Source organism: Muscardinus avellanarius, assembly GCF_963383645.1.
Source record: "Muscardinus avellanarius genome assembly, chromosome: 16".
In the NCBI taxonomy this organism is placed as follows: Eukaryota; Metazoa; Chordata; class Mammalia; order Rodentia; family Gliridae; genus Muscardinus; species Muscardinus avellanarius.
Window position 1 is genome coordinate 38,029,445 of NC_137802.1, and position 23,623 is coordinate 38,053,067.

Below are 23,623 nucleotides of genomic sequence, written 5' to 3' on the forward strand. Positions count from 1 at the left end.
AAAGCCTATAAAGGGACCCGTGTTATTCCTTCACACCTATCTCTGCAGTACCATTTTAATGTGTGCACGATGCCTCCGACATCCAGTATGCAAAGAAAGAGTACTTTCATTTCAGATGCATATGATGGCTAGGAACAATATGAACAATATTATTTTAGTGCCCTGGGAAAAAATTAGCAAGTCAAATATTGAATCAGGCCTGTAGCACCACATGCTAAGCAGATTGCTTTGATCTTATCCACACTAAAAGCTCTATTATTGAATTTAAAGTTGGTGAACACATATCAGACCAATATACAATGCATATCTGAATGCATGTTTCAGAAGCAAGGAATGTTTTGACAAAAGGGAGAAAATATCAAAGTTACAGCTGTGACTGAAGCATTCATCTGTCCTCTCTTCTCAGGGCTGGTGTCTTTGCTGGCCAACCAAAATGTTTGTGCTCCGGAGGACCTGCAAATGGCTCCAGAAACACCTGCTGAGCCCCCATTTTTCTGGGACCACAAAGGAGAGGTTTCTCCTCCCATATTCAATTTGAAGAGAGAAGCAAGGGACACCCAGCTAGGAGGCACACACTGAACATGGCATGGCGCCCTCTGGTGGACACTGCTCTGGGACGCCTGCCCAGCTCCCCCAAATTTCCAAGAATTCAACCTCCCCTCCTCCTGAAGCTGCTAAGGCAGGAAAAGGAACTTCAAAGAGCCAAAGGAAGGAAGGAAGCAGCTGGTCAGGAGGGCAGAAAATGTCTAATTGATCACAGGGGAGAATGTTAATTACTCAGCCAGGGCCCCAAAAGAAAGAGTTTGGTAAACTTCCTATCGAGGATGGATCCCTCAAATGCAGGATGTGGAAAGAATGTCCTAAACCAGGGCTCAGCAAACTACAACCTGCAGCACCCTCAGCACCCTCCCACCCACCTAATCTGTAAGGGTGAAAAATTAACTTTTTTAACCTTTTAGACATTAAAAAAATTGTGTGTGGTACTGGGAATTCTACCTAAGTTACACCCCCAGCCCTATTTTATTTTTGAAACAAGGTCTCACTAAGTTACTGAGGCTAGCTTCAAATCTGTCATCCTCGTGTCCCAGTATACCAAGAACTTGGATTATAGAATATACCACTACGCCTGGCTGTTTTTGTTGTTAGGGATGTGGTTAGGGATGTAGCTCAGCAGAAAAGTACTTGCCTCGCATGTATGAGGCCCTGGGTTTGACTTTCAGCATGCATGCATGCACGCATGCATACACGCACGCACGCACACACGCACGCACGCACACGCACACACAAGCAGCACATGAAATTTACACAAAATTCCTATTTTAGTGTTCATAAACAAATCTTAACAAAGCCCCCTCATTTACACAGTATAGCAGCCTATGGATTTCTGCACCATAACACAGGGTAGTTCTGATGGTCAGCAATGTGGCTCCAAAAGTTGAAAATACTTACCGTTTGCTCCTTTAGAGAAAGAGCTGGTGCTCCCTGTTATAAACAAGTGCTAGCATATGCAGGGTTGAATCCTAGAGTCTGGTCCCCGGGCCCACATCTGCCTATCCCCACAGGAAGACAAGACCGCAGTGCACACTGGAGGAAGGGGTGTCCCATTTCAGGGCCATCCCTCCAGACTTACCATTTTATTATTGATTTCATGGAAATGAATCTCACAGACTTTCTCCACAACATCTTCATTCTCAAAAGTGACAAAGCCGAACCCTAAAGGAAAAGAGAAAACAGGGAAAGGAGGGGTGAGCTGGGCTCTGGCAGGCAGCCCGAGGTGACAGCCTGCAGTCAGAACAGTCTTGATGGGCCTGGGTGGGCAGGTCCCTGGGAGGGCCTGGAAGTCCAGGTGATGATTCTAATTTGTACCCAGCACCCTTCCAACAGTGAGAAAAAGTTAGTGATCTCACCTACAGGCTGTGGGCCGCTGTATGGTTTACATTTGCATTGAAGCAAACAAGAAATTGGCTTGTCTGCTGTTTACCAGGGTCAGAGCCTGTGGCTCTGGGTGCTGAGGTGGGTGGGTGGGCTCCGGGAGCTGAGGATGGCGTGGGGCCACGCTGGCCCTTTCTGTGAGTTGGAGCGGCCAGCCCTCGGGTCGGCCTCCAGATGGAGGTGGTTATTTGTCCTTTTTTTCCTGAATTACTTCCTCTAATACCTCATCAGGACATCCTGAGGCTTGGAAGAAACTATTAAAAGTTGCAGGCCTCTGTTCTGTGCGGGCATCCTTTTTCCACTGCTGCTTCAAAAGCGCTGTGGATTTGGGGCAGTTTAAGACCGTTTGATGCCTGCTGTCAGCCCGTCAGCTATCCACTGTATTTACTCGGTTGGAGACCGGCTTTGCTAGACAAGCTGCACTGAAGAATTTTGGCAGGCGATGCAGCTCAGCATCCTGAGGGCCGCTCTCCACCCTCCTGCCCTTCCTTTCTTCTCTTCCCACCCCCGACAGAATTTCCAGCATGCAGCCCCATCTGTGACCCTGCTCAGCAAGCACTGTATTGCCACTCGGACCCACAGGCAGGGACGTGCCCCACCTCGGATGGAGCGCAGCTGTGATGTTCAGCATGAACCCAGGGGAGGGCTCAGGCAGGGGTAGACATGCTGCTGGGGTGGGGGGCAGCTGAGATCCAGTTCTGAATATATATCTTATCTACCTAAAAGTGGGGAGGCCCCTCTCTGGGCCTGGCATTATATACCTGCAAATTAAGGTGGCGTAACTGGACACTGGGTCTCACACCTCGGTCACAACCCCAATCAGGACTCCCAGAGCTCTCTGCTCCCAGACTGAATGTCTATGCTGTTCCTCTTTAACCCCCAGATCTGTATGTTGAAATCCTACTCTCTGGTGAGATGAGGTTGAGAGGGGGGAGTCTTAGGAAAATAATTCCATCATGAGAATGGAGACCTCGTGAATGAGCTTAGTGTCTTTATAAAAAGCCACGGGAGCCCCCTTCCAGTGAAGCGAAATGAAAAGTGGCTGTTGGTAAGCCAGGAAGAGAGCCCTCTCTAGAACCAACCATGCTGACCCCTAAGCCCTCCCTCCAGCCTCCAGAATTGTAAGAAACTGCTGCTGTTGATAGGCCACAGTTCTTTGTTATAGCAGCTCCAACTGACTAAGACACTCTGCTTCCCAATGATGCGAACCCTGCCACAATCAAAGCTGGACAGACAAATCACACGGGAAGACAAATGATCAAAATGGCTGTTCTTGTATGAAAGTCATTAGTGCTTCTTGTCAGTCAGAACCACACAATGCTTCCTTTTCAAGTGTCTATGTCTGCTCAGGGTCCCAGCAAGCCAAGGTGGAGAGGGAATCCCTCAAGTCCCTTCTGGGTCATATAACACTACCACACCTTCTAAGGAATTCCGGGGAACAGGAAGCCAATATATAAAGCCCTATGACATGGCTCCTGCAGGCTCTAGATGATTCTTCAGGAAAAGAAGACCACTCTAGTCTCAAACAACTTCCAATAAAATAGGGCCAGGAGCACCACCCACATGCAACCATGGTCTTTAGTACAGGCCGGTCACACACACCAAACAGTGGGCCAGTGCTCCCAGTACGCACAGCCCAGCTCATCATAGACATGAAAGAGGATATCTTGACACACCTTAAGGATATGAGTGTTTGCTGCAGGGGCTTGAAATTGGCAAGTCATCCCTGGTGTCACCCAGTAAAAGCAAGGTCTCATTACCTCTGAGGCTTGAAGCTGGTATCAGATACCATGAGGTTGTTTGAAATGAAGCTCCACTAAAACCCTTCCCCATAAGCTGAGACAGAAGAATCTCAAGCTCAAGGTTGGTCTGGGCAACAGTGAAACCCTATTCCAGAATAAAAAATAAAAAGGGCTGAGGGTGTTGCTCAATGCTAGAATGTCCGTGAGTTCAATCTTATGTATTTATGTGTGTATGTATATATGTATGTATTATGTATGTAACACACACACACACACACACACACACACACGGAAGGGGAATCAAGTCAGAGCATCTCCCCTGAAAGGACCCAGTCTTCCCCGAATCCCTAATGTCCTTTGTGTCCGGCTGTCTTCGAAGGCCACTTTCAGGCCTGGTTCTAAACCTAGGTACCTTGCAAATAAAACAAGCCCAGGTGGATGAATTTTTGGGGACTTCACTGCTTATTAGGGTGAGTGTAATGGGTGGAATACACAACCATGTCTAGCTCCTGGGACTCATGAATGTGACCTGACTTGGAAAAGGGGTGTTTGTAAATGTAATTAAAGATCCTGAGAAGAGATTACCCTGGATTTAGGGCAGGCCCTAAGTCCAAAAACAGGTGTCTTCATAAGAGACAATAGTGGAGAAGGCTATGTAAAGGGGAGGTGATGAGAGAAAGGGGTGATGTGGGCACAAACCAAGCGCGGCCAGCTGGAGCCATGAGATGCAGGAAGACCTGGCCAGTGAGGAAAGGCCCCTCCCCAACTTCTGGAGGGAGCACAGCGCGGCCTCCAGAACGGCTAGGGGGATCAGTTTCAGTTCTTTTAAGCCACTATGTTTGTAGCCTGTTGTTATGGAAGCCACAGGCTAGCAGTCCGATGGGGTCACAGGTTTCAGCTGCCCCCATGTGCCCTACTCCCACCGACCTGGCCAGTGACATTACTCTGCACGGGGGCGGGGTGCTTGGTTGGTTGGAAGTCACCTTGCAGCTGCACACACTGGCTTGATCCTGGAATGCAGGCCCGGGAGTCGGGTCACATGGGGCCCAAGGCTTAGTGCCCTGCACAAAGGCTGTGCTTCTGCTGCCGCCCAGCTCCTTCCTGGCCTACCGTGCAAGTCACTGACCTCCACCACCAAGGTCCCCGGCACGCAGGGCTCTTTGCTGCCACAATTTCCCATTCTGTGCCACCAAGCCCAGAAAGAAATGAGGGTTGCTAAGCTGGGAGACAGAGATTGAAATGCAGACAGCTGGGGGAGGGGAGGCGGCCTGGTAACATTCCAGATTCTAACTCTGATACTCTCCCTGCTGATCCCTTCCCCAGCCCCACAGGACTCAAAATTCGAGTAGCACAAAAATGATTGTCCTGATTAAAGGAGAGAGCCTGGATTTCCAGCTTCTACACCTCGGATGCATAACAATTCTGTGATGTCAAGACTCATTTGCAGTGTTCCAAAGATCTGTATCTTCTTGACATCCCTGACTATTTGGCCTGAATGGAGAAAACAAACTTGATTATGTCTAAAATATTTATTTATTCCATTTGGAAAAGCAAAGAAGCAATGAAACACTTAATTATCAATAAGTGTTATTCCTTAACATATAATCATTTTTATTTCACAGGTGCATTATCATTTTCAATGAATTAGTAACTCTGACAAACAATCACCTCAAAGAAGTTGAACTAAGGAGTGGAGGAGAAAAATAATGGGGTCAGAAATCTGTGGAGAATGGGTGGTGGGTAGGAAAGCCCCTTTTGTCAGTCCTCTTTCTTTTTTGAAATAAATTTTTTATGATGGTAAAATACACGTAACATAAAATTTACCATCTTAACCATTATAAGTGTACAACCAGTGGCACGGAAAGACACAATGTGCAGCCATTGCCAAAACTTTTTCATCATCCAAACGAAAGGTGCCAGCACAGTAACCCCTTCTCCTTCCCCGGCTCCTGTAACCCCTGGTTTACTCTGTCTCTATGAACTCACGGTTCCAGGTACCTCCCACAAGTACAATCATATGGTACTTGTCCTTCTATGTCTGGCTTAGTTCTCAGCATATTGTTTTCAAGGCAACACAGACTTTCGAACAATCTGCTTGGAATAGAGATTCAGCAGGAGCCTAGGGAGGGCTGGGTGGAGGCAGGAAGTGATGCTTATCCACCCGCAGTTGCTCCCAAAGAGAATCAGAAAGGGAGTCCCATGAAGGCCATCAAACTGAGACACAGCCAGCTAGGTAAAAGAAACACACAGTTATCCTTGCTCAAAAGCAAGGGAAACATGAGCTTTGTGCCTCTGGAGAGTCCCATGACTTATCTGGGTCTCTCCCAACAGGCAAACCTGGAGTGGTGGTCCCACTGTGGTCCTTGCCAGGGGGAGGACTCTGAGCTGTAGGGAGTCTGTAAGGGTGTACAGTCCATCATTCCCTTTGAGGAAGCCTGGTGAACATCCCCTGCACTGTTTCTCATTTCCCTTGATGCTCAGACACCACCCTGGAGCCAGAGACCTCTTCTGTAGGTATTTAAAGTAATTCAAACCACCAGTAAGAATGGGGAGGCAAGCTGGGTGTGGTAGTACATGCCTGTAATCCTAGTACTTAGGAGGGTGAGTAGGAGGATCACAGGTTCACAAATAGTCTCAGCAATGTAGAGATTCTGTCAGCAACCTAGCAAGACCTTGTTTCAAAACAAAACAAAAAAAAAATAAATAAAAAGGGCTGGAGGAGGGTATGGTAGCGCACGTTTGTAATCCTAGCATTTGGGAGGCTGAGACTGGAGGATTGTGGTTCGTGGACAGCCTCAGCTATTTAGTGAGACCCTCTGCAACTTAGTGAGACTCTGTTTCAAAAATAAAGAATAAAGGCTGGGCGTGGTGGCACATACTTGTAATCCCAGCATTTGGGAGGCAGAGACCGAAGGACTGCGGTTTGTGGACTGCCTCAGCTACTTTGAGGCCCCTTGCAACTCAATGAGACCCTGTTTCAAAAATAAAGAATAAAACGCTGGGCGTGGTGGTGCATGTTTGTAATCCCTGTGGCTTGGGAGGCGGAGACAGGAGGATCATGCAGGTTCGAAGCCAGCCTTGCTGGCTTAAGAGATCCTATTTCTAAATAAAAATATAAAATAGGTCTGGGAGTGTAGCCCGGAGGTAGAAGGGTTTCCAGGAACCCCAGTACCTCCAAAAAATAAAAAAATAAAAAAAATTAGGGCTGGGGGTGTTGCTCAAAGGTAGAATGCCCCTGGGTTCCATCCCCAGTACCGAGAAAAAAAAAAAAAAAAGAAAAAGAAAAAAAAGGCTGGAGGTGGAGTTTGGAGGAAAATGCTCCTAGGTTCAATTCCTAGTGTTGGGGGTAACACACACACACACACACACACACACACACACACACACACACGCACACGAGGACCTCCGGAGACTGACAACTCAGAGGGGCTGGATGTTAGAGGCCCAAAGCTTGGAGAGTAACAGACCAATTCACCAAAGAAACACTGCTTGCTTGTCATGCACTCCCAAGACCCGACCCGTAACTGCAGCCTGCAGCCCACACTTGGGAGGGGCTCTGGGCAAAGAAGGTGGTGAGAAGGTGAGTCCCAATCACAGAAGGACTCCAAAATGGATCTAAGTGGGGTAGCTCCTGATAGGGAGCATTTAGAAATGAAATTCTGGTGTCCTCTTGAATGAAGCTATTATTGGAAACCAACAGGTAAGCTCTATTTAAGAGATAAGCATTTAACAGTCAAACCTTTTTTCCCTCTTTTATTCAAATGAATAAAACTGAATATTCATCAGAACAATACAAGGCTACAAAACACACACATACACACACACACACACACACACACACACACATACACACACACAGAAGAAGAGAACAGAAAACAAGATACCTTGAAATTAAAATAACCTGCTCCAAACACAATCACAGAGGAACAGTCAACAGTTAACTTATGGAGAATTATTTTTTAGGTCAGGGAGGGAAAGATGGAAACAGCCTCCTCCTAGCCTCAAAAATAATTTTCTTCTCTTATCATATAGGTCAATGAACACATAAGAGGCAATCAGTTAAGGCCTAAGGCACCTTTGGAATCAATACAAAGCGTGACTTAACACTTGGTAATAGTGGGGGGGGGGCAACCCCAGCTTGTTAAATTTATTCTGAGTATCCCATTTAAGGTATGTGTATGCAAGGGTATTTATAACTCCTGCTCCTCCCTCTGGCTGATAACTCAGTGTTGGGGGAGCACCAGTATCGGTGGGCTGCTGCTGCATAGATGTGGATCCCTCAGGTGCGGGCAAAGACAACTTTCTGGTTTGAAAATGCCTCTCACATCTCAGCCTAGCTGGTCCCCCAGGCAACGCAGCAGGAGTCGGGGCAGGCTCCGCACTGTCACTGCGCTCGCTCTACTGCTCTGCACGGCTAAGTGACTGGTCTATCGTGACGTGGCTACTCAACCAGCACAGGAGCTGAACCCAGGCGTCCCGTTTCCACATCACCACGGAGCTTCTCTTGGAGCAGCTGTCTGTCCTTGGATCAGAGCATCCCAAGGTGAATTTGGTGGCCACTTGGCTCGAAGAGGGAAGTGTGTATGAGCCTGAGCCAGGACTTCTTCAGGGCCCACCCCCAGCTGGCCCTGAATATTTCTGGGCTATCACGATGGGCTATACAGCCTGTAGCAAATCAGCTGTCCTGTAACCCTAAGTGGGAAAAGTCTGAGGGTCCAACCAGGTCCATCCAGCAAGAACAGCAAAAGTGAGAGCAGTGTGCACAGAAGCTGAGCAGGCATTGAGTGGCTTCCCATGCCCTGGATGCTTGTCCTCAGAAAGATGTAATTCAGAAGATTGATCAGTTCCAAGAAAAAAAAAAAAGCAAGCTGCCTTTCCAAAAGAAATGACACATTTCTGAGTACTGACAGAGGCATGGGGCGCTCACTGTGCAATACCCAGACTTAGCGGAATCCAGTCCCAGCTGCTATGGGGGCTGCGGGGCGTTTCCAGCATTAGGCATGGGGCAGGGGCTGGGGTGATGGTGAGGCTGGGGCTGCTCTCCCACCTAGTGTGCACTTCAGTTAGCAGCAAAGTCATTTCCCTTCAGCTGTATCTCAGGTCAGCATCCCAGAGGTAGTTATTTGTTATAAGTCTGTGTTCTGCATAATAATGTCAAAAAGACAACTGCTTATATGCCTGTCAAGCAGCCATTCCTTAACTCAGTTTCATTACCCCTGGTCTCACCTGGGGAACGGGGAGGATTGTTCCCATTTTACAGATGAAGAACAGAGACCCCCGTTCTCTCCACTGTAGCGCACCATACAGGTGGCCCTACACCCTGGCTTTGCAACCCTGCTCCATCGTATGTCCCTACCAGAACATCTACAAAATGAGCGAGAGCCCCTCCTCCCAATAACCCAGCAGCAAGAGAGGGAAGATTCGACCGACCGTCATTCCAGCTACAAGCTGCTTTCCTATTGCCTACTCTGACTCCTCTAGCATAACTGCAGGTCAGGGGTACTAGGCATTTTCAGAGGTACAAACAAAAGGGGCCTCTACATGCAAAAAGACAATGGACGTATCTCCGAAGTCAGCCTAACCTAATGTGGGTACGGAGAGAATGACTGAGTGACTTTTTTGGGGGGGTACTAGAAACTAAATCTAGGAGTATGCTACCTTCAAACTATGTCCCCCAGCTTTTTTTTAAAATTTTGAAACAGGGTCATATTAAGTTACTAAGGATGGCCTTGAATCTATGATCTTTCTGTCTCAGCCTTGCAAGTGCTGGGATTACAGGCATGTGCCCCCCAGCCCTGGTTAGGGAGAATGACTTTTCTGAACCTTTCCAGACTCAAACCACAGATCTGCAGGAAGCAGAGGAAGGGCGATGCTGGCACTTCTCTGAGCAATGACTTTCCAATGAGTCAGTGCCCTGGGGCATCAACAGAAGCACTCACTCCAGCCTTATTAAGAACAAAGAGTAGGGCCAGGCACACTGACCCATTCTCCATGCAGGACTGAACCAAGCTGATGGGAATGAAGACTTTCGGCCAGGAGGCCATCACAGGCTACCTGTCTCCCTCTGTGGGAAAAGCAGCCTGGGATAGTTTGGAGGGGCCTGCAGACATTCCCCTTGAACACACACCCTTCCTCCCCCTGCCATGAGCCAGCCAGTTGCCTCCTCTGAGTTCCTCCTGAGCTGCCCCCTCCCCATCACATCCCCACCACATCCCCACCGGAGTGGCATCACGGCCCCCCAATAGCAGCATCCTTCATGCACCTGCTTCCTCGTTTACACCCGTAGTTTGGCAGCTGGTTGCTGTAAACTATAATAAAATGCCTTTCCAAAAAATGAAGGAATGTGACCAGACATGCCAGACATCATGATATTAAAGCCGTGTCAATTAATTTCTCCCCCTGCTTGATAAACGAGCCCCACTCCATCTCTTAATAATGAGGAGAAAAACAAGAAAAGTTGACACTTAGTTTAATTTATTTTCTCAACTTGCCTGGTCATATTTCTTTCTGCCTTGCAGAGCAGGCTGAGGCTGTGGGGAATTACAAGCGGCGCGCGCGTGCAGAGATCAGTGTGAATAGATGTGGGTCCTCTCTATTCCCTCACACCACTTAATCAGGAGGGGGAGAGTGAGTCAAGAGCCAGCTCACACCTGTGTTTCTCCAGACACCTTTGGGGGTGGATGCTGGGGGGTGGAGGGGAGATGGGTCCAGACTAGGGGAGTGATCTCAGGTGTTTAGGGAATCAGATAACAGAAACAGCACTATCAGCTTTCCAATCTAGTTCCTTGGAACTGTACAAGACTGAATTCCCTAAATTAATATTAAGCTTCGTGGGCGGCATTTGCCAGAGGGGAACCAATTCCTCAAATGGAAAGGTGCTTTTCTTTCCTTTTCAGCTGAAGGATGCTCCAGCCAACATCTGACCTTGAAATGTGAGGATAGTCTTCTCCAAGACAGATGCCAAGTGCTTCTTTGGTTACAAGTAATTTTTTTCATATAGCCATCCTAATCTCAGGACCATTTATGGATAGTCTTGGACCATAAACCAAGTCAGGGGTGAAAGGGACATGGCCTAGGAATATGCATTTTTACCCAAGTCACTGGTAACTCTGATGCCCAGGTATGTCTGACTCTGCTCTATTTTTCCCAACTCAGGATGAGCCAAGCAGAGATACCCTGGCCAAAGAGAATCTAGACCTTTCCACAGCAAAGAGAATTTTCAGGATACCTCTTCTATGAAGCAGGAAACTAAAGCTGTTTCTAAGAAGCCTGGGCAGTCACCACCAAGGCAGATCTGGGAGATCAAGGGCAAAGGCAAAGCAAAGCCCCATCCCCAGGCCCAGAACCTGCTTCATACTCAAGTGTAAGGGGTGGGTCTCATTCCTACTCCCAGAGGTCCTGGTGCTTAGCTGAATCAAACCCTTATGCAAAAGCAATTAAGTTCTACTTTAGAATTTCAAAACAGGCATTCAGGCACCCGGAGAGAGATTTTTTTTTTTTAACTGATGAGGACACCTCTCTGAGTCTGAAATTACATGAGCGTAGAGCTTTCTAATGTAAGAATAAGAACAGAAGGAATAAGGGACCCTCAAAAAAAAAAAAATACCAGGAAGGAGGAGGAAGTTAGAAAATACAGATAGTGGAAGGGAAAAAGAAAGAGAGAGCTTCAGAAGGGGCAGAGGGAGAAAGACCTCCACCCATCCTCAAACCATTTTTCTAAGCGAGGAATCTGTCATGAATACTGATGGTGCGATTTGAAAGCGCCTGCGGCTGTGGGGAGAGGGCGTCTCATCCCAGACTCTTGTTAACTGAGAGGGAAAAGCACCTGTGGTCCAGGCCAGACAACCCCAACCTCATTTAATTCCGAGTGCGCTCCACAGCCGCGGTCCTGTGAATGACACTTGTCAGGGCGGCAGATTAGTTCACAAACCTATTTTTTTGTGCATGGTGTTCCATCTTGGTCGGGAAAATAGTCAGTTCTTGGCGAGAGAGACACATATTACTGCTGTTAAGTGCCAATATAAACTCTGGGACGCAGTGGTAAATTCACCAAATTAAATCGCTAGACAACTGGCTGGGATCAGGACCCCGGCGGAAGGTGCCAGGACTGCAGCGTGCGCCCAGCGGGGCGGAAGAGGCCGAGGTCGGGTGCGCAGCTGGAGCAAGGGCACGGGGACGAGCCGCCTTCGCGTCTGCTCAGAAACCACAGAGCCTGGATGACTCCACGGGCTCCACATGCAAAAGCAGGCCTTCCAGGGATTCTGGGCTCAGAATTGATGAGCCCAGATGATGGCCCAGAGATGGGTGGGAGGCCTTTCACGAAAGAGGTAAGGTGTCTGGGTGCCGACTTTAAGAGCAGGTCTGAGGTCTGATGCTCGTCCTCCAGCCTCAGGCTTGCAGGGAGCACCCTGGAAGGTAAGAGAGTTGTAATCTACCTACTGCCCCCACTGAGGTGGGTGGAAAGGACTTGACTCCAGAGCCAGGTAGGTACGTGCTACAGCCATGATTGCCTGGGTGCTACAGCCATGATTGCCTTTGTGACCCTGAACAAGTGATTTCACCACTCTGACCCTTAGTACCTTCTTCTGAGACCGAAGCAATGAAATCCACCTCCCCAGCCAGGAGGACTGCTGGAAGACACTTTTCCTGTGAGGGGCTAGCTATCTCTTGCCAATCAAATTAGATATATGGCATCTCTATTATAATAGTCAACCTCTGTCTCTCTGCACACCAATCTTTAAGTCTCGAGCCCCACTTATTAAAATCCATTTGGCATGTCAGTCTGGGAGATGTGAATGTCTATGGACATCCTGGTAGGTATCCTGGTAGGAATAGGATTCAGGTCAGGCCTTCTTGTTGGTTAAAAAAGGACCCTACAGTGCATCTGTCTAGGTAAACAAGAAGAGAAATAGACAGCCCAGCATCACTGAACTCTTGCACGCCATGACCTGTGCTGCCTGCTCTGACTCACCCGCTCACCTCCCTCTGCTACGTTTGTGGAGCACAGTTACTGGCTGCAGATAAGAATTCAAAACTCCATCAAAAAACCAATAGTTGGAAGCAGGTTTTCAATGCTGCCACAAATTATATGACTTTTATTATGAGGTATGGTTTCAGAATGGTCCCAACTGACAGAGTCCTGGCAGGCTGCTGGCCGCTCTCCCTGACCCCTGGACAGGGGTCATTGCTGCCCCATCTCCACACCCCTAGCCAGTCCCCCCAGCAGATCCTCTGCCTAGTGGCCAACCTGAGGTACACATGCTGACTGGTTCACCATAGGCAGGGGCTGCCTGTTTTATCTTTATGGCTAATAAGGAGTTGTTGGAAACATTTGGAGGCCAGACCTCTCTGAGAAGCTGAGACCAGCAGCCTGGGCAGTCTGGCAAGGGGTATGTGTGGGTGTAGCTTTGTGGGGAGGGAGTAGAGACCTGCTCCTGACTCCCTAGATGGAGCCTGGGGTGGGGCAAGGGAGGAAGGGGGTGGAGAGGCAATGGGGCCAAGGGCAACAGTCTGGTTGTTCAATGCCACTCAAGGTGTTCCCCCCCAAACAGTAGCATGGACACTGCCTGGGAGGGACCTACCAATACAGAATCTCAGGCCTGATCCTGGGCCCACCAAAGTGGAATCTGTATTTTAACGAGTTCCCTAGGTATCTTATGCAAATCAACGGTTAAAAGGCATCGCTCTGGAACAGTGATTCTCATATTAGAATTTCTTAGTAAATTAAAAAAAAAATGTGGCTGATGTCCAGGCCCCATCCTCAGAAACATTTGGGAGAAGGATAAAAATCATAAGCCTTAATTTTTTCCCCTGAAAACAACTAGTTATACACAGACAAACACACACACCATTTTTGTGTGTGTGGTACTGGGGATTGAACTAGGGCATTCTACCTCTGAGCTATACCCCAAACCTTTTAAAAAAAAACTTTTTTTTTTTTTTTTGTGGTACTGGGGGTGGAACCCAGAGTCTTTCTACTTCCAGACTATACTCCCAGACCTATTTTATATTTTATTTGGAAACAGGGTCTCACTAAGTTGCCGAGAGCCTCACTAGGTAGCTGAGGCTGGCTTTGAACCTGCGTAATCCTGTCTCAGCCTCCCAAGCACGGGGATTACAAGCATGCGCCACCACACCCGGCATTTTTACATTTTTTTTTTTTGGGTGGTGGCACTAGGGGTGGAACCTAGAGGCTTTCTACCTCCGGTTGCAAGTTGGAAACCTGCCTCAGGAATTTAGCAAGACTATCAACAACTTAGCAAGACACTGTTTCAAACTAAAAAAAAAAAAAAAAGGATCACAGGTTCGAGGACAGCCTCAGCAATTTAGCAAGACTCTATTTCAAAATAAGAAATACAGCCGGGCATGGTGGCGCATGCTTGTAATCCCCGCGCTTGGGAGGCAGAGACAGGAGGATCGCGCAGGTTCGAAGCCAGCCGTGCGCGCTGGCTTAGGAGACCCTGTTTCCAAATGAAAATGTAAAAATAGGTCTGGGAGTGTAGCCCGGAGGTAGAAGGGCTTCCAGGAACCCCAGTACCACCAAAAAAAAAAAAAAAAAGAAAAAAAAAAGAAAAAAGAAAAGAAATACAAATAAAAGAGCTGGGGATATAGCCTGGGGTAGAATTCCACTGGGTTGAATCCCCAGTACCAAATTAATAATAATAATAATGACAGAAGCCATCAACAAGAAAGTGGCAGTGTCTCACCCTCAGCAGACGCCTCACCGGTCTCATCTCACTCCCAAAATGTTTTGGTCCCATGGGACAAGCGGCAGCCAAATGAGTGAAGAGAACCTGGTTCCATGGAGAGAGCTCTTTGAAGACCGAAGTTTGGAAATATTTCCATTGTTATGTGATTTTGTTGCTAAGAACGATGTAACTGGGTCATCCACAAGAGCACATATATCTGCACACTTTTAAAACCCGGAAACAGAACTGTAAAGACTTGTTTTGAAAAATGGAATGTTTCAGTAGATTTTGAACCCATTTGTTAAAAATATAAAAATGCAACACTTGATTAGTTTGCATGGAGAACTGATTGACATCAGGGAAGATGGAAATTTACAAGCTGAATCTCAACAAAATCCTTTGCATAATTGGAGGATGGGATTGAAAAATTAGTAGCATGATTTAGTCAGCACAGCAAACCCTCTTCTTCCACTGGGAGCCCTGTATCTTGTGAGATGTATTTTTCAGTTGTGCTGGGCAAGAAAATCACTTTCAGAGATGGATCACAAAGTGTTAAATCAAGAGTTGTTTTTTTTTTTTTTTTAAAGCAGCACACTCTATCATGTTGCTCCCCCCCCAAAAGTACTGTTTTAATTAGTAATAAATAAAATTCTAAATACAGCTCATTGCAAATGTAGCCTATTACATCCCTATCTTTGTACTTTTATAATATATATGATACGTTAACACAGTAGTACCTGTATATAGATAGAAAATTAGACATATTGCATGCTCGTTTTTTTCCTATACAATTAGAAAATTTTAAAAGAGGGTATACGCATATATGTCATGGACTCGGGTTCTGATGCACTCCTCAGTCAAAACGACTGCTTAAGCAGGGGACAAGGTGGGAACAGCACCCTCAGCGACAGCCAGTTTGTGTGGATCCTGTCCTGGCCCCAGAGCCAAGAACCAGGCCGTCCCAAATCTCTGGGGTCCTCTGGGTTGAGCAGCACAAAGTGCTTAAAAGCATCTGGGCTTTCACTTTCCACTGAGAACCCTGCCTTCTGCACATGAACGGCAGCCATACCTGAACTCGTCTCAATACATTTTTCATTGCATCGTATCTTCATTAAAATTTTATTCTATTAGCATTCTGAATCCAAACCACTAAGTACATAATTGCTAAAACATGTGTTAAGCGCCGACTTACAAAATGCTGGTTTTATCATATTGTTAATTAACAGAAAGTAGGATTAATACATTCACAGATCATTAGGAGCCTTCGGTTCAATTTCACCAGCTCTTCGGCAGGGTGGGGGTGGTGTTGGCGAGCAACCCTGGGGCTGTAGAGCAAGGCAGAGCCATCCTTGGGGTTCCCCCTCAGCCCCTCTGTGGGTTCTGTGAGCGAATGGAGGAGAGACCCAGGAGACAGGGCCTCAAAGCCTATTCCTCCTAAAGGAGGTTATTCTAAGAGCTGCTGTCACTCAGTGCCGCCCACGTGGAGGAATTAGCAGCACAGTCCCTTAAGGCTGGCCAGTGAGACTCCGTGGACCACTGGAAGAGTTTGACTCTTCAATTTGAGGAAGTGCTCAAAATCTCACTTGTGCTGCATGCTTGCCTGTGACTAGGGGGCAAGCCATTAACCTCCCTGCCCGTTTCCCCACTGGTAAAACAGGAATAAAGATGCTAACCTTAAGGGCTGGCGTGAGGATTAAATGAGATAATGCAAGCTCCCATTATGGTGTGTGCACAAGCTCTAAGCTTTTAGAAAGGATTTTGTACCTACTATTGCTTGGAATGAGTGAGCCACTAACTGAGACTTGAAAATACTTTAGCTATCAGTAACTGCTGGCTGCAGGGGCACAGGGGTTCTAATGACGTCTACCCAAGGGGCCAAAGCCAAGTGACTTAGACATGTATTTGGCCTCACCTTGCTGTCATCTCCAATGGAAATCTGGCCACAAGGTCCCCAGGCCAGGTGGGGTTTACTCTAACCTCTTCCCACCCTGTCCTGGGAATTACAAAGGTATTGAAGTATGGAATGGACTAAATGTCTCCTCTGTTCCCAGCCATCCAAACTACTTTAGCCTGGCCCGGTGGTGGGATTCCCAATTCTTCATGCTTAGTAATGAACTGGCCATTGTTGGCTGGGCAGCCAGCAAGACAGGTGCTAGGTGGGAGAGAGGGGCCAGGTGTGGGGCGAGGCCTCACCTAGGGGGGGCCTGGAAGCTGGGGGCCAAGGCAAGTTCAAGGTCAGAAAGAGGAAAGCAGTTCATCTGGCCAGGGGCCCTTCCCAGAGGGAGGTAAGGACAGGGCCGTAGCAAACTGTTAGGGTGTTGACAAATGTGCTCCCTGCACTGGAGCCAGGACATAAAAATCAGATCTAAGGAAAATTAAAAAAGCAGTAGGTGCAGACCAGCCTCTGCCAGGCCTGAGTGCCAAGAAAGAGAGTCAGTCACCTTGTTGCTTTTTTTTTTTTTCCCCCTGGAACATTCTTTCAAGGCCCTAGGTACTTAGAATTGCAAGGTGTCCTGTGGTGAGGCCTTCTGACATACAGTTTTTATTTGTGGGCTGAGACTGGAAAGAGACCCCTTATTTGTAGAAAAGGCATGAATGGCAAGAGCCTGGGCTTTGTGTTCTGACGGGGGTTGTTTCCCAACTCCGTGGCCTCGATTTCCTTACCCATAAAATGGGTATCAGTGTTCCAGAGTTGTAGAGTTTGGGGAAGACAGTGCCCATGAAGGTTGGCACAGCTCCTCGCCTTTTCGGATGCAGCACATCCATGCCTCTCTAGAGACCCGTTTTCCTTACATACTGACTCACCTGCAGAGACTGATAATTTGGCTCTGTGGGATGAGGGTCCAGAACACGGCTGCCTCTCCAAGGAGAAACTGCTTGGGATGCTTGTGTTTGGAGCAACACCTTCACTGACCAGATGGGAGCGCAGAGGGCTGGAGGCTGAGGGATGAAGGGACCCCGGATGTCCTGATACTTGGCACTGTGTTGCCCGGGGGAGCCTCTTCCACTGCCTAGGGTGGGCCCTTGGCACACCTGGAGGCCAGATGCAAAGGCTCACCTGGCTTCTCACCAGGAGCCACGCTCCCTCCCCTCCTCAAAATGGGAGCCAGATAATCTCCAGGCTCCCCAGAGAAAGCAGCCAAGAGACAGCAGAGCTCTCCCCACCCTGACCTGAAAACCCCAGCGCACAGACGTCCATGTTGTGGCCATCCCGCCGCTCAGCTGCAAAGACCAGTAACTTCAATTTATTTGCGTCTGGGGCCTTAAGGAACCTCAGCTGTCATCCTTTCTTTAGTTTATTACCAAATTTCTAAAATATTACTTTCTTTATTATATCCAAATTCACTTTATTGCACTTGACAATACAGATAATCACATACCATATGCTCTAATGTTTTGAAACCAATGCATGGTGACAGCGGTTTTTATTCATGATGCATAATTCCATCCCGCACTCACACTCAGGCATCTGAGCACCCAGCCTGGTGGTAAGACTTTTGCCTAATAACAGATTAACAATACAGCAAGTTTTGGAGACACCACCCCTCTCTCGCCATTCTCTGTTTACAATGGGGAAAACATACCTGAGCTGAAGATGGCTTTATGGGAGAGGAGGAGGGGACCCACCCTCCCACCTACCATTCCCAGAGGGTTTATAATGATTTGTTATTGTTCCGTGCTTATGAAACTTGATACTGAAAGGAGGAATTGGTCTCGCGCCAAGCAGTGAGGCAACTAATCACAGCAGCCCACACTGCTGGCCCCTGAGAGCAGCCAGCGCGGAATGCCCCAAAGCTCTCATTAGGAGACTTTCTTGTTTTTACTCTTGTCTCGCTACAAGCAAATATTTGTCACTCCTCTACCTCGGTGAGACCCTCCCTCTCTCGTCCCCTGTCCTCATTCCCCCGGGCACCCCTTCTGTTCCCAATTAGCCTCAAGCTTCCTGGCAAAATGAACACAGCTGGGACGGCGCCTGTGCTCAGCATCCTGGCACCTCTGGGCAGCAAGGCCAGGCTGCAGGCCCCTGCAGCGCAGCCCCCTGTTCGGCGGGTGGCTCAAGCAAAGGGTGGATAATGGAAGGATGATCCTCCAGCTTTGCGGTGGTGCCTGGAACAAACAATGCCATTTCACGCGTCCCCTAACTAAGCACTTTCATTTGCTTCAGAGAAGCACTCAAACAACTGTAAACCCATTAGGTCATGTCAAACGCAGGTAGAAGGAGCCTGGGCTGTCACCGGCAGAGAATCAACTCAGATTTACAGATGCTCAAAGCTTTAATATATAGATATTCGTCTTCCCCTGGCAGATAGACAAGGGGCCCCGGGTAGGGGCGGAGGCGGCGAGAAGAACAGCCCACAGCTCAGCAGCAGACAGATTGAAGTTTCACAATCATTCTCCCGGATAATGGGATTTCTCAACCAGGGGAGGGGGCGCTGGAAGGAAAGCCAGGTCTTTACTTCTCAGCACTTGGATGTTTTTCCAATCCTGAGCAGGGGGGTGGTGGGGCGAAAGGGACCGTCATTAGCAGGCTGTGGAGGACCAAGTGACCTGCTGGAACACCACCCTGGAGAAAGCGGCCCGCGTCGGAGGACGCAGAACAGTGACTGAGCCACCTGCAGAGGAGGCCAAGCGATCCAGGAGGCGTCTTGCTACCTGTGGTTGTGGTTATAACCTTCTTCACAAATAAAACGCGACGTTCCTTTGAGCTTACACCAAGACTCTAAGAAAAGCTTTCTCTTTCTCTTTCTTTCTTGTGGTACTGAGGATTGAACCCAAGGGCAAGCTACCTCTGAGCTATACCCCCAGTCCATTTTTATTTGTTTGTTTTGAAGCAAAGTCTTGCTAGGTTGCTGAAAGTCTCGCTGTTTGGCTGAGGCTAGCCTTGAACATGCGATCCTCCTGTTTTAGCCCCCCAAGTACTGGGATTACAGGCGTGTGCCACCATGTTTAGCTCTCTTTATTTCTTAATCATCTCTAGTAGGTAGAGGCTGCTCTTATGATCTCAAAGGATTTGAGGGCTTTTATTTTTTGTTTTCTCCTTTTCTCTTGCTTGTCTATGATGTATGGAGTATGGCAGAGAAAAACTGTTCACTAAACTGCTCTCTACTAGAGTAACTGGGGCCTAAAAACACAATTTCATGAAGAATCCTCTTGAAATATCATGAGTTGGTCTCTAAGGGCCTGGACACACAATGGCTGGGGCGAGCGAGCTTTCCTGAAGGAGGGGTTGTAAAGAGTCCCTGGCCCCGCCTCACGCCCATCATTCTGTTCTCGCATTTGTATTACTTCTCTTGGTAACCACATATTACCATCTACAGTTGGGAAGCACCCTGCTCTTCCCTGCCAGGAGCAATCCTTTAAGACCTGATGTAGCCACCTCATCTCTTCTGATTCTAGTCTCATTCCTATCATGTTGTCCTGGCCCCCATTAGACCTTTGATGTGGTCTACCTTGCCAATGCTACGGTGGAACCTCTGATGTGGTCTGTCTTGTCAATGTCCTTCCTGACACAGAGGATCTCTTGGGTGACGCACGCTCCACAGGGGTCAGAGCAGTACAGGTACTGGACGCTGGACTCTCCTAATATAGTCCTGGAGGCTTAGCAGCTCCATCACCCCTGCCTCCAAGTAAGCTTATGGTCAACTAAAACCCACGGCTGCCTGTAAACCATTGCCATAATATTCAGGCATTTTCCGCTTTAAAATAGAAACTTGGGTTGTAATATTCTAATTATAAAAGTAATATTTATTTTCCTCTTAGAAATGTGAAAAACATTTATTCCTACAATAAACATTAATTGGAGACCTACAAAAGGGAATAAATTTGGCTGGGCCTTTGGGATACAATGGAGACGAGGCCCTAGCCTCTGCCTTCATGGCTGGCAAAAACAAACCATCCACAATCCCCTCAGCTGTGTGCAGGTACAGAGGAGTGAGCTCCGAGCTGCTGTCAGCCTGGCTCACCACAAGTCCTGCCCCTTGGTCAGTGCCTGCACAGAGCAGCACTCTGCAAATACTGACCACTGGAGGAATGGCTTGGGAGGATAGTCCCTGGTCTGTTTCTTACAGACTAGAGGCAAGTTTGACAAAAAGAGTCTCGGTTCCTTCCCAGCCCAATAGCACCTCCTTTTCAGTTTCTACCCAGAGCTTGGTCCTAAGGGCAGAGTTGGCTTAGCTACAGGTCTGAGGTACAAAGAGCTAAGTAACAGGAAGAGAAAGAGCAGGAAGGAAGTCAACTCCAGGAACCTAGGCCCGGCCTGAGCCATCATCCACTGGAAAGCCCACTTGCAAAGTCTCTGGTCAACATTCACACATCCCCAGGCTGTGGCAGCTCAGAAGTGTTGGGAGTGACTGAGAGAAACTGGAGGCATAGCCAGCTGCTCCTGCTGAACTGCCATGCCAGGCCAAGTCAAATTTGGTTTTGCCATTTCCATTGACAAGACAGGACATTTGCGCATTTGCCACAGAAACCACAAGCCAGACGAAGCCCTGGGCCTCCCAATCATGGTCTATGAATGAGCCGTACTGTCCAAGGGCTGTTGTGGAGGGAACAAGACCAGCCAGCAGAGAAATCAACTCCAGCTGGGACTTGTTCACAAAACAGAATGCAGCATCTGTGTCCTTTTCTTTTCTGGCAGTATTGGGGATTGAACCCAGAGCCTCAAAGTCTAAGTGAGCCCTGTACCATTGAGCTACCTTCCCAGTCTGCACAATGTCTTTGACGAGTGGGAGGATGTGCCACTGCCCATCTCCTAGACTGACTGACCAGAGGCTCCACTGAGTAGAAGACAGAGGGCAGGAGGAACCATGCTCAGAGAGAAACCCTGTCCTGCCCCACATCACTGGCTACTGCTGTGCCAGAACACTGTACTCTATGGGGTGCACCCAGCCTTTCTTCCCAGGATGACAACACTCCATGAAAGGCTAGCAAGGGCTATTACAGGCTCATGGATGGGGACAGGGACTCCAGAGAAACTTCTAACTTGGGATCTTGCTCTGGTCCATGCTGGCCTCTCTACTTATGACTCTTCCCCCATGAGGATGTTCTCATCCCCAAACCTGTACTGCAGATGCAGGAGGGCCCTACATCCTGGTTCTTGCTGGTTTCCTGCCAGCTAGAAAGTCTAATGGGCCTGCTTATTTTATTTCACTGGCTTGTAAAAGGACATAACCAAATAGTGATGGAGAAAGAATCTGGCAGTGGTGGAGAACTCAGTGAATGCTGGGGTGATGCCAGAAGTTAAGTAAAGCCTTGGCCATTCACTCTCCTCAGGGGACCCACTGTATTGCTGGGGCTGAGATGGAAAGATGAGTGCTAGGGGTGCAGATGGGCAGCAGCTGGGGATCCATTCCCATCCTGGATGGAACAGTCCTGGCCCACTGAGGCAGGGGCAGAGCTCCCCTTGACTTATTCTTTGGAATGAGCCACTTTCCTTCCCTTTGGGGTTGGGTTTTACTCAACTCTTGAATTTGCATGATCGATCATCCTTCCGGCGTGCCCTCAAGGCAGGTAATGTTATTTCATTTTGGCGAACAAGGAACAGGACACTCAGCACAGTGAAGTCACTTGCCCTCCATTGCTGAGTGGCTGAGCTGGGATGCAAGCCCAGGTCTGCCTGTCCCTGAAACCTGGGCTTTCCTCTCCACTAGCCCTTGGAAGGGCAACCAAATAAGCAGAAGGCTTGGCGCTAACACAGCCCTGGATAAACTGCCATATAGTTGTAGCCAAAAACTGACTGCATGGCTCAGAATGCTCAGAGGGTCTGGAGTGAGGGGGAACTGATCTCCAGCCCCAACCTCCTGGGCTGTACACCCGGAGCAACTCACAGCCTCTCGACAGGCTCAGTTTCCTACTCCAGGGCAGAGATTTTGGTCTGCATGTTGCATAGCTAAATTCCCTGTGCTTAGAACTTGCAACTCAATAAAAATTTGTCAAATGAATCTGAAAAGCAGAAGTCCCAGTAATATCCCCACTACCTGTCTTATTAATGAGATAATAGAGTAAAGCACTGCACAGAGCATGACACATCCAAAGGGATCAATAAGCAGGAGATGCTGGTTATGATACAATTATTACACACTGTCATAGTAGTAATATTGTTTCACAAGGTTATTATTAGTATCAACGCACTTGTGAACTACAAATGGACACCAGTATCTTTGCACTAAGTAGTAACTGATGCTGGCATCGCCATGAGTATAGTGGAGCCCAGCACGGTCCGGAGGCATCTCAGAAGCTACCCGTGCCTTTCTGCTGGATACGTGTGCGTGGGACCTAGTAGGGAGCTCCTGTCCGTGCTCTGTCCAGAGTCACTGTGCCCATTTGGGATTCTGAGGCTGAACTGCTGGGCGTGTCCATGCTTGCATGGCAGATCCAGAGAGAATGCCTCTTAACCAGTGTCAGTCACTGAAGCCCATAGTTACAGTCACCTCAGCCAGGTCTCTGCTCAGCTTCGTTAAAAGCAGAGTTTACGACAGAAACCTAAATCCAGACTCCTCTGAAGCAGGACAGCAGAGGGGCAGGTGCTATCCAGTGTGGCGCCATTCTGTGCCCAGGTCACCGAGCAGCACGCAAGATGTCAAACTCCCTCCGAAGTACCAGCCTTCTTTGGCTCAACCAATATTGGTTTAGCACCTTGCTTATATGCCGGGAAGGACCTGAAGCTGAATCAGCCTTGCTTCAAGGCAACAAAATGGACGGAGGTAAGCAAGCACAGAGTTCCTGTAATTCAGTACAGCCTTCCTTAAGGAAAAGGCAAGCTGACCGGTCTTTTTCAAAGTAACTCAGCAGAAGACAGTGTTCTGAGATCATGTCTCACAAAAGCAACAGGGTGCCAGCCCCGGGCTCCGGGGCTCCACACCCTCCGCTCACCCCGAGGCCACCATAGCAAGTCCTCGCTCTTCTCCATGCTGCTGGTGCCAAATACCATCTTGTTTGGTGAACTTCACATTTCTAGAACAGGGCGAAGCTCAAAATAATTTTCACAGTTAGACTTATGGGGACCTAAATAGCTTTACTGATTAAACCTCTGAATCCTTATCCGATTCTGCAACAATCCTCCTGGGTGATGCCAAATCCTTCACAGATTCCCAGCAAGCTCTGACCTGAGGGCCTGATTGTGTGCCACACACCTGTTAAGGTCACCTGTCTATCCACCAATCTCCTTTTTCCGACCGCTGGCCCTCTTCTCCAGCTTCCCCATCTCCCCCACTGAAGCAGAGAAGAACAATCACTTTCCCTAATTATATAGCACCCTTCTTT

At 48.3% G+C, this 23,623-nt stretch overlaps 1 protein-coding gene across 6 annotated transcripts in view; it reads right to left on the minus strand.

Moving 5' to 3' along the window:
* MSI2 (musashi RNA binding protein 2) overlaps positions 1-23,623 on the minus strand; it is a gene marked incomplete at both ends in the record, with an annotated part of 397,735 nt that overhangs the window by 71,570 nt on the left and 302,542 nt on the right. For all 6 annotated transcript variants that reach the window (XM_080712694.1, XM_080712696.1, XM_080712693.1 and 3 more), the window contains one exon: positions 1,631-1,713. In XM_080712694.1, coding sequence (XP_080568820.1) covers positions 1,631-1,713 — 83 coding nt within the window. The remainder of the gene's footprint in view (positions 1-1,630; positions 1,714-23,623) is intronic.